The 12,060-nt window shown below is 44.3% G+C and overlaps 1 protein-coding gene across 3 annotated transcripts in view; it reads right to left on the reverse strand.

The window, feature by feature from the left end:
- arb2a (ARB2 cotranscriptional regulator A) overlaps positions 1-12,060 on the reverse strand; it is a 128,624-nt gene that overhangs the window by 107,700 nt on the left and 8,864 nt on the right. For all 3 annotated transcript variants that reach the window (XM_018759341.2, XM_018759340.2, XM_018759339.2), the window contains exons 5-6: positions 8,466-8,531; positions 7,239-7,430 (exon numbers count right to left, since the gene is read on the reverse strand). In XM_018759341.2, coding sequence (XP_018614857.1) covers positions 7,239-7,430; positions 8,466-8,531 — 258 coding nt within the window. The remainder of the gene's footprint in view (positions 1-7,238; positions 7,431-8,465; positions 8,532-12,060) is intronic.

Here is a 12,060-nt window from a genome sequence, read left to right on the forward strand (position 1 = left end):
ACACATACACAGTGGAATCATTCGTTCATTCTACACGCAACTGCAGCTGTATGAGACGCACAAAACTGGCGATAACGAACAGGTAGCGGTGCCTGTGAAGGTGAGAGGACCTGGGCCTGGCTTCCCAGAGTGCTTCCAGGGAGGGAACCAGACAGAATTCAGCCCACAAACGCCAGAGGCGCCAGGGAAGAGGAACTCAACAAGCGCATCCCACGGGGACGCAAACTGCCCGCAGCATCAAACGACCTACTGCAAACCCCACGCGCTGCCTTTTTGATGCTATCATTTGTTAATTTCACTAAATCCAATTATCAACACTTTGCCTTAATAAATGCATAATTTCTAATATGTTTCACAATTTCAATCAAGCTCTTTCTTCACTGTCTTCCTGTATATCTCCATTGTGGGCCGAAATGCTTGCCAACAAGAGCTGTCTTCTCATCTTCCAGCAAAGGGCCTTCAGCGTCTCTGCTCATTTCATCTCATCCACTTCTTCTCAAAAAGTTTCATTTAGTGCCCCGAAGGAAAGGGCAGACTGACAACATCTTTCTCACTGATAAGGTTTTTTCTCTTATTTTCAGAGAGACAAAATGTAGCTCAAAAACATGGCTTTAAGGCCTTTTGCAAATAACTGACTGCTAAGAACACAAAAAGAAAAAAGACAAGGAATACATACTGTACATACGTGTATGTCCCCCCCCTTGACACTATGTATTTTTCCACCTGATAGTAAAAAAGCTCAGTGATGAGATTCTAAGTAACACCATTACCACACCAAATACAAGTAAGAAATGTTTCTCCCTTTGTGATCAATTTTTAATTTACCCTATCCAAGCACAGTTCCCAGGCCTCTGCTGGTAATTATTGCATTTTATTGACAGTTACTATCCCGAGGGAGGCTATTTAAAAAAAGTTTAACCCCAGAGCAAGTCACTGCTTCTCTTGCCTTTGAAAGTGTCAAGTACATTGATTTTAACTGCAGGAAATGCTGTACCTTCAGCCTGGAGATGTTTGCCCTGCACACGGTCCCAATTCCAAGGCCACACCTGACCATTCTTTTACCCTCTGGATGTTTTTAAGCCCCACAAAAACAACCCCCCTCCTCACAACATTTGCTGAAGACTTCCCACCTTTACGATCACCAGATAACAAAACATGTGCCTAAGAAAACAGACAGGCGCAACATCTCAACCGCTAGGAAAGTAGCCACAGACGGTGGGAAAAGGGGAGGGGAAAAAAGGGGGGAGGAAAAAAAAAAAAAAAAAAGGTGGCTCAAAGCATAAAAGAGGCGTGATCTGCAGGAAAACAAGGAAGTGTTGAAGGGGAGAGGGAGGACATGTCTCCCCTACAGTACCACAGAACAGCGGAGAGAAGCTGATCCTGAAGAAGACATCAATCCTACTAAAAAAAGAGCAACATGACAGAAATTAAACAAGATTCCTGTGTTTGAGTTCACTGCGGCCCGGCCCCCTTACAGCCTCCCATTGAAATTCTGGGCAGATACAAACCCCTAGGCTTTTGACACACTTTTGAAAACACCACACCCCCTCTTTCTTTCCAGCGAGTCTCCAGAGCCACTGCTAACTGACTAACAAGAGCGAATAAGGGGAAGAAGAAATATAGATCTTATTTTTTATTAAAGAAAGTATTCGTAATGAAATGAATTTGCTCATTTTTAACAAAAAAAAAAAAAAAGTTTCCAGCACAGACTGCTGTAAGAAGTGGGGTGAGAGGTTGGATAAAAGGGTTTAAAGGGCACTTAGGGGGCTCAATCGGGGGGAGGGGGGTCGCAGACACTCTGAAAAACAAACAGAAGTGGAAGGCAAAGAGGAAAAGAGAAGGAGAGAGACAGAAAGACGGGAGACGAGGAGGCAAAGGGAGGGGCAACAGAGCTGTAGCGGAGTTGCTGTATATTCATTGCTGCTGTCAAAAGCTCGTTTTCACTCATAGTTCCTGAAAACCACTGGGAGCAGAGCTCTCCACTGACAGCCGGAGAGCGCTCTTCCTTTCCAGTCACGTCGGCGCGCGGCTCTGCCGTGTTCCGGCTGGGTCAATGTCAAAGCAACAGCACGCTAAAACAAGATGCTCTGAGCAAGCAATCAATTCAGCATGAGGAGGAGGAGGAGGGGAGGAAAAAAGAAAAAAGGAAAAAAACGGGGAGCCGAACCGAAGGGAGGGGTGGTCGGGTGGAGGTGGGGAGGGGCTTGTGGATGCTTAATTAGCTTGTGGTGTGTTTCCCTTAATATTGCAGCGTCAAACAGCAGTTAATATCCAAGGCCCTCCGACATCACAGAAGTGTTGATACACGTCTTGCATTCAGCAGTTTGCAGATTTCGCAAGGTAGTGGTAATCCAGGACAGCAACTGTTCCCGCTGCACTCCTCTTCGCCTTCTCCCTCACTTTCCTCGTCCTCTCCTCTCCCTGCCGCTCTGCTCCGTGCCCCTCTCCCTTTTTCAAATTCGCTCTTGACAGGGCCAGAAGGTAATGATACAGCTGCCATGATGCAACGAGCGGCCCTGTCTGCTGTCAGGGAGTGAAATCATGAAGGAATAAGCTGTCATTAACAGGCCTCTCCCCACTGCCGAGCTGTCATCTGCCCGTTTCTCCTGGCTGGCACAGGGGGCTGCTGAGGACCCCTGTCTGCTGTCAGGCTCCTCCAGGTCTCCGGGACTTCTGCACTTCCTGGCTCTCCGCGGCACTGCAGGGTGGGGGAGGTTGGGGGTGAGAGATATCTAAATAACGGTGTGCGTTACGTTTAATGAGAGCACGTCACTGGTTCGCATGCTTGCGTGGACCGCAGCGCTCTTTCCATCTCACCGTTGTTATTTCCGTTCTGCCGAGCACGTCCTGAGTGGGCCGTCGCCGTTCTGCCGCCTGCGCAGCCGTCGTTAGCGGAGCTATCTTTGGGCTTGTTTGGGACGTGGAGGCACAGGTGGCTGAGAGTGCCACCCTGCCTGGAGACAGAGCCAGGTGAGGCAGCAGGCCTTGTCACTTCTAATGACGGGTGTCAGGGGTCTGATTAGTAATTGGGATGATCCCTCCGCTTCCTACAACTCAGCAGTCGCAATGAGGTCCCTTTAGGCTTCAGAGACAGCGAATGCAGCCTCTGACAATTTGGTGGAAATTCGCTGTGTGTTTTCAGACCCAGTCGACGCAATTCCCTTTTGCGTGCGATTTAACGGCATTTGCCGAATGTCTAATGTCCCAGTCACTGTGCGCCAGGATTTGAAGTCGCCTCGCCTTCGTGGACAAGCGATCGTGATGAAAAAATTAGAAAGATGTGTTGTGCTGTATTTGTATTAGTAGTTTGCACATTACGTGTGAAGCATAAGTACGCAACACTTTAGAAAGACTGTGCAGACAAAGAACAGCTGGCAAAAGCGTAGGACATGTTTCAATGTGAGCAATGCTGTAGGCGCCAGGGCTCTACAGTCCACACAGCACATACCAGCGCTCACCAGCACTAGACACTGCCGTCAGCCTGCTCGGCGGAGGGCCTAGCATTATGATAACATTATGGTAATTAAATATTTACAATAACAGATGCTTATAATCGCACTCTGGTGAATTATTCAACCAACTACAAGAAAACACTACTGCTGTTTGAATGGTCTAAATCTCGTGAAGCGCCATCTCCGTGTGACAGCCCATGTAACCACTGCTGTGCAAAGTGGGGGAGAGGAAAGAAGGGTGAGCCGACACTATTTTACATTAGGAAAGGCAGATTCGAGGACTAAAAAGACATCAGTGGGATCAGTGTCTATTTGAGCAGTTTCAAAGCTTAACAACTCCAGCACTTTTTACACAACACCACCACTTTGGACAAAGCAAGGAACAGATACTGAGACCTCTCCAAAAAAAACACCCTCAATGCATGCCATTTCACCTGTAGTTGCTCCTTATTAAGCAAAATTACATGCAACAGTACTAAAATTGAGACTAAGAATCCCACTACAGGCAAAAGAAAATGAAGAGAAGAAAAAAAAAAAAAAAAAAACTTACAAGTTTGGATTCAGTTAGAGTGCAAACACCCAAAACACATTACAATATGAAACTTGTGTATGTTATTAACATTGATAAATGACCACTGCCAGATCAGCCAGAATTCTGCAGATCTTGCTGTCACTCTTTGTATCCGATAAATGTAATAATAATCCTACAGTAATGTGCGCAGTTGCCGCTCTGCCCCTGCGTGGTTCTCCGGAGAAGCCTCTTCGCTCGTGAGGTGCTCGGCAGACACCTGTGTTGTATGTTACCGCAGCCCGCCGTCCAAGCGGGACCTCGCTCCTAAGTCAATCTGAGCGCTAGCAGATGGGATTACACACCAAACAATATCCAGGTTGACAAAGTACCACAAAGGTGCTGACAGAAATTCCTTCCATCTGAGAAAGGATTTCAAAAGTAGAAATGTTTATTCTCTACTAGGCGGACAGAGCACACATAAATGACCCGCAAAAGTTTTTTTCTTAAAAAAAAAAAAAAAGATTAATTTATATTACTGTATTACACATACCAGCAGTAACAAGTAGCTCATCATATAAAAATACTTTTTAAGTAGTGTTATATTCAGAATGCATGTATTTGTGCGCATACCCTACAGTAGCAGCTGTTAACCTTTATCCTGATGGCCTAAATGCTATCAAGGTTTTCGCTCCGAGCCTCAAACATACCCAATAAAACAAAAAAACAGCTTGGAGTGAAATTAAAAAAGCACTACATTTGTTTCTGATCCCACGTCAAAGAGACAATGAGGGGCATTATGCTTATGCATGATCCACTTATACTGTAAAAGGCTAGAACAGAGGCTAGGGTAGCAGGTAGAGTAGTGGTTAAGAGCAGTGGCCTTTGATGGACCCAGGTAAAAATCCCACCCTCTGCTGTAGTACCCTTGAGCAAGGTACTCAGCCAAAATTGGTCCAGTAAAAATTACCCACTTGTTTAAATGGGTAAATCACTATAATAAGCTTAAGATATTAAGTCACTTTGGAGGAAAGTGTCAGCTAAATAGTTGTTTTAGTCATTTACTCAGTTTGCTAACACTTTTCTCCAAAGCAATATATACACAAAACAATTTTGGGAGAGCTTGGTCTCCGCTTAATTATTCATGACACTGCTTTGGTACCACGTGTACACAGTCTGTTTTTGTTTGCATTCTTGATCTGTGCTTCATTCACTTACTGACGTAACGACATGTTTGAAAAACGAATAAATGTACACGTAGAGAAGATACTAAAATTAATGAACAGCAGTCAGATTGGGAATGTACACCAACTTTCAGTGGATGGCCTTTGCAGGTAGGAAGAGTGAAACATCTCCATTGTGAGCAACTTCACGTGCGAAAAGTCCACACGTGTGTGTTACTGAGGCCTACGAGCTTGGTGCTCTGCTAGGCCCGGGGCGTCACTCACCCACTGGGCCATCCTACCCACTCCAGATCACCATGTTCTCTTCAGGAGGTAACCCACAGAGCGACCTTGCGCTAACATGCAACTCCTGCCTCCGGAGGGGAGTTGTTCTGGGATCGCTTCCAAGTGTTATAAGAAGTGGGATGCTTGGTACTGTCTGGCAGTGGTAAGGACCCCAAGTCCAAACCCAAAGCCTTGGCTCCACACAAAGCCCCTGACAGCAGCCGCTCAGCTTGCCCCATTACAGCAGGCTGAGGTGGAACCAGAAAACGTACACCCACACAGAGCTCCCATTAGCCATTACATACAGGCTTATGACCAGTTTATATTTATATATGAAAAAAAGTATCCAGAAACATTGACGACTGGTCAACCAAAACCAAATCACATTGCAAATCATAGAATAACTGTACAGAATGGTTCCTGGAAAGAAAATTGTAATAAAATAATTTTTTTGGTAAGTTCTGGGGTCAAAAATACAATGTTCCGCCAAGAAATACCCTTGATATGACAGCTCGGCAGAAATGACTGAATTAAAAAATACCTCTTCTTAATAAAATCAACATGAGGTGCAGATGCAAATTCCATATATTGCCTAACATACAGCTAGCTGTAAGGGCAGAGTGGGATAAACTCTGTGATACCACAGGTATATATAATGTGTTTGACTTGTACTTTGCAGCCAAAAAGACATGACAAAGGACCAAAGAGAAATATGAGAGCTTCATGTAACAACCAGGCAGGAAGCATTTAAAGGTTTATATACTGTATTTTTGCTTCTTAGAATAACAATAACTTCAGTGTAATTTTGTGGTTTTACTTAAACAGCATCTTTTGTTCTTCAATATAATTAGCAAGCTTAATTTTACTGACTTATTTCATATAAGATTGATTTCCCACTTTAAAGGCTACTTATCTGCCTACCAGTGATTGCTGATAACCAAACTTTTTTGCACACAATCAGATTTTCAACACAACATCAGGACCACCTTTAAAAGCCATCTATGTGGTTGTTCAGTTGTCTTTTCTGTCATTTTACCAGTAAATCAAAATTTTAAAAGCCACAATGTCCTGAGCAGATCGTGGCAGAAACTGTGCACCAAAGCACGGAATTGTCATATGTGCTGACTGGAAGCGAGAGGACAGTTTACCGGAGAGCACTGGCATGGAGGTAAACGCCCACCAGCCAAAAACTGCCAAGCTTCATGCAGAGCCCCCTAAGCATCAAGAGTACCTTCTATAGAGTCCTGTGACAGCACTCATAGAATGCCAAAGTTGGATTATTCTAGAAAAAGGCTCATACTCTTAGTCTCACTTCAACGGAGTAACATAAGAAGGGGCAGTGTGGGTGAGGCAACTAAAAACCTGTCACATGTCATGGTAGGCTTGGTTTCACTCACTGCTTTTGGGATCTGTGTGGACTGAGGATTCCGGTTGCAGCCATGTGAGCCAACAACAGGGTTGGCTTGCAACAGCATAACCGCCCATCACTGCCATGCTCTTGCACTTTTAGAGGAGGGCACATTTGGAAGCATCGTTCTCAGCACTCCTGCAATCCTGCAAGTCAAGGACTTCAGCAAAAGACGGCAGTACTGCAAGGAGCACACTTCAACATGCAGCATCCTCACCTCAACACTTAGCGCTGCCTGGCAACTGACAAACAAACTCAGAATGAGACAGGCATCTTCATGTTCCTGCTGCCACCCAGCAGGCAGAGAGGGGGAATCCAGCCAGCCTACATAGAAATTGTCAAAATCCATAACCTGCTGTAATGAGTATGTTATGACTAACAATGTAATGAGTCTGCACAGCGGCGAATGGTCGCCATCCTACCTCCATAGCTCTGGTGATGAAGGGGATCTGTGAACCACTGTCCATATCCTCATTGATGATGAGCCGGCGCGCCCACTGACCGGCCCGAACCACACCATTGCCCTGGATCAGCACCAGCAGCTTTGAGGGATTTGTCAGGGCATCTGCACTCAGGTAGATGAAGCTTTTGGGTTCGTCTTTGGAAGCATCAATCTGAAGAAGAGTAAAGAGAAAGTAACTGACACTCAGGGAACTTCATGCATTTCATGTCGGTCTTTAGAGGAAACAGACAGATAAACGTCAACTCATGTTTAAGTTCACAGCTGATCTGTCTCCTAATACATACATTTTAATACATATTCCCAAGAAAAAAAAAACAGTCTACAAACAGAGTTGGAAGACAAAGCCAGAATGAGACATCACAAGATAATGCCAAGGTTTAAAGAAATCAATACCTGTCATTTTGTAATGGGAAAACCGCACAGTGAGGAATTTTTATACATGGGAGTCATCTTTACCGTGAGCATAAAAATCTTCGGATGGAATATAACCCTGTGTGGCCTTTTTTCCACCCTCGCCGCTTCGCAAGCTTAATCCACACAGACAAAGAGATGTTACTTAAACCTATTTAATCTGCTTAGAATCAGCGGTCAAAAGTTCAGTCCGGTGCAGGTGGACGGACAGCCTGCCTCACAGCAGCCAGAAGGGAACGGAACAAAACGAAGCACCTTCAGCTTAATGCATTAAATACTCAAGCAAAGTAAATGCTGCACAGCCCCATAACTCAACACAAAATGATGATTTATGTACAGCCTAGTACCAGTAATATCCTGCACTCTATCAGGATATGAAAACTAACAGTATTATAAATACTGTTGAGGACGCATCATACCTTAAAAGACAATACACTTTCCGTCAAAGGAAAAAGGGCTCCGTGCTCACTATGACAATATTGAGACAGCGTTCACGAGTAACTGCTGACAGCAAAAGAAATATCGCTGCACACATTTAAATGCAAAACAGATTAGGAATAGCTTTTCTTACTTCCAAACCACGTGTTACAACAGATCTTACTTGCCGAAGAGAGATTTTCACAATACGACAGTCTCTCATTTTCACAGGAGACCGTCTATCATAATGTTTCATAGGAGCTCTGTATTCACATTGATTCTTCTCATTAATACTCAAGCTAATATTCAAGAGGGAGAATGAAGATGGGAAAAGGCCTCTTTTCTTATCAGTACTTACTGGGAGGATTTCTTTAGACATGTTGCATTTTGTCTCCAGCAGTTCGTAAACATGCTGCGTGATTATCTGAAAAACACAAACAGGGAAACAGACAGTAATCATCTCACCCAACAACAGCAGCTGCTTTTCACATTACAATTTTACATACGTGAACCATTCGCTCTTTGTGTCGGCACAGAAGATATACGTATATCGCGAACAGTCTCGCATTGTACCTGCAGTACATATACTCAGCCTCCAGACAATGTGTACGATAATTGGGACTGTCTTCGATGTTCTTGTTCTAAGTACAGTGAAGAGCAGGGGAATTGTCAGCCAAAGGAGAAAATCTCGACTGCAAGCTGAGAGCTGACGTAAGGTATGTTTATCCTCAAAGCTACATTGCGAGGAACGTGTATACAGTGTAATTTTACCCTCAGGCCAAAAGTTTCATGGTTCAATGACATCAACAACTTTCTTCTTTTCCTTGCCAGCAGAAAGTGTAAGGCTTTATCTAGTGCCTGTAGATACAAGTACATGCAGCACTTGAAGACAAGAGCAACTGCGCATATAAAAGAGAGGATTCCTTTTTCATGGCACCCTTGTTGTAATATGGTTTACAAACGCTCTCTAAGCTGCTGGAAAGATACATCTGCTCACATGTCCAATGCAGTCAACTGACCTCCAAAGGGAATCCTCCTCTGATCTTGTAGAGCCCCCATGGAAAAAAGGATTTGCTACTTGGGGAAGTGTGTAATGTCTGGACAGAGATCTCAGTGCAGACACACAACTCTAAAAGGTATAAAGTGCCGGGTCTCGGAGTTTTATTACTCTGAATGTTACAAGTCGTGGTGGACACAAGGCACTGCAGTGGGAAAGTCCTGCAGGCCCCATTCATCCTGCCACTTGTTATTGAGGCTGATATCTGGTTACCACTGGTGGAGCGGAACGATTTGGAGACTGAGTCTTAATCTGGAGCTCTTAAATGACATAGAAGAGTGCTGCAAGATCGTGACCCACAACAGGCAGCGCCACATGTTGGACTGCATGGAGCCCATACCTCCGCGAACAAAGCTGGGTGGTCTCGCTCTACTCATAGTGCGGCACTCTCTGTCAACAGGAACTAACAGGTCAACATCCTGCAAGACTCCATTAGATGCCTCAGATGTCAAGGCTCTAAATTCAGATCTAGCAAACAGGTCGGAATGTGAAAATCTCTTCGCGCAGAAGTGACCCAGCTTTGTGATGCCCTTATTATCTTGCACATTTAAAGCATTTAAAGAGTCACGTATTACACGATTAAATATATAAATCCATTAAGGGAAAAAGATGCAATGTGATATTTGCTAAGGCCACACATCAGAAGAAGTCAAAAAGAACAAATTAAACAGAAGATTGGAGAATTTGACCCAGAGAGGAAAATGCAAGGAATGCTTTAAATATATATTCCATTTACCGTTACCTAATTCACTAAATGTCAGCCGCCCCGATGAAGACTAAATGGTTCTGGAACGCAATATGTTTGTGTTTAATGATATCAATAAGCCTTGCAGGAAATTTCATTTGCACTACATTATTTGTTCAGCGCCTCAGGTGGCTGGAAAATCATCAGATATGGAGAGGAAAGGGGACAGGGGGTGTGGACTGGAAGCGAATGAAGGGCTGGCAGGGGGAGGGGGTGTCTCCTAATGTGCATTATGTGGACTTGTCACTGTAGCAAATGCTTGCAAGTCTGTGCTCCAAATGACGCAGGAGCATTGATGGAATCATAAAACGGTTCTATGTCAAACGAGGTGGCACCTGAAAGGCCTGTGTGATCAGACCAAACTGGGTTTATTCTGCCATCAAAACTATAGCACTTCACACACACCAGCTAAGAGCAGCCGAGGCTTCCGGTACCATCCTTGTGCATGATGGAGACCTGTGAGACACAGGAATCTGGACAGCTGATTGTTAGTGAAGGGTACCATCAAAAAAAGCTAACAAATATATATGATGTAGAATGCAGATATGACCCACTTATCTTTAGGTTAGTGCTTCAAGCAAGTTTTGCAGCACATACTATAGATACAGTCACAAGTACTAAATGTGACCAGCTTACGATTGTGTCTTTAATAAAGAAAATCCAAAGTGGAGTATTAATCATGTTCATTTCTAGAATAGATACTAGATCAAAGATATAGTATAGTATAGACTATACTATATCTTTGTATAGACTGCAAATTGGAAAAACTGACTCTTTACACATCTATAAAGTGAGATAAAGACAAAGATACACTAATGAAAAAGGTGTGACATTCAGCATAAGTCCATACAGCAGAACCTGAAAAAAGGAAGAAGCTAATGTAACGCAGAAACAACTGCTGTTATCCAGGGGAGGAAGAATGCAGAAAACATTAAGCATCTTGGAGGAACTGATGAAAACAGGAGTGAGAACATCAGGAGCACAGTGTTAAGCCAGTACAGGTGTGAGTAACACCAGCTGAACAACAGGTGGACGGTGGACATGGTCTAAAAGTCCGTGAAGGCCTGGCTTTCACGTAGGGACACGATAAGCAGCTACGCTGGCCAGCATACACGTTGCACAGCGCCACGCCAACATGTCGATGTTCTTGTAAGCTGCCACAGCCAGGAAAGGGCCTTTCTCAAAGAGACAGCCCCAGACCTCCCATGCTTGCCCGTGTAATTAGTTCTGATCAATAGTGCTGGGTTCGGGTCCTCTTCGCTGCTCTTGAAACGATAAGGAAATTATCTGCCGACCGCTAGGATGCCTGAGCCTTGACCCCCGGGCGGCCAGCCTAAACAGGGCTGATTAATTAGAGCTGGCCTTATCGGCTGCACGGTCCCGGCCCGTCCAGGGCCACCTTCATCAGCCGCACGGCAATCAATACTGTCAGCCATGTTTGTCTCCCGCAGATTTCAAACGGACTGAGCCGTGTGGGGCGAGTCTATCAGCGCGCACTTTTTAAAAAGCCACTTAGCTGGAGAAGAGCGAGCGCCAGCGACATCAAAGCTGTTTACATAATGAAAGTGAGGGGCTCCAGACTATAACAATGACAGCGCCAAGAAAAGAATTACATTTTTAAAATCGGCAGAAAATCCCCACAAAAAACAGTGCAGGGAGAAAAAGAAAAAAGGAATAAGAAGAATGTTTATTTTAAGGGCAGCTTGTGTAACAGAGACCTGAGATTTCAAAAAAAGAGGGAACTACTATTTCATTTCAACCTCAATTTAAAAAAAGGTCTGGGGCTGAGAGGGAAAAAAGTCAAATTCCCACAAGGTTTGCTGTTTTGCCTGTGTCTGCAGCAATGCTATTCCCTGCGTTCAGATGAGAAAAGGTCTAGTGCAAGCTCATCTAACGGAGCCCTAAATGGAGACTTAATGACCACTGCAGGTGTTACCTTAAAGAGCCGCCTGATGGCCAGCTCACTTTTAAAGCACAAATAAAAAAAAGTGTATAATTCCCAAGCAGACTTTGAAATAAAAGCTGTCATTAATGATATTTGGGGCCCATATACATCTGGCTTTAAAACCCTTCCTGGGACTTGATCATGGCCAGGTTGAGCACAGGAGGACATATCTGGCCAAGTGCAGAAACTAAACAAAAAAACATCTT

This window comes from Scleropages formosus, chromosome 17 (assembly GCF_900964775.1).
Source record: "Scleropages formosus chromosome 17, fSclFor1.1, whole genome shotgun sequence".
In the NCBI taxonomy this organism is placed as follows: Eukaryota; Metazoa; Chordata; class Actinopteri; order Osteoglossiformes; family Osteoglossidae; genus Scleropages; species Scleropages formosus.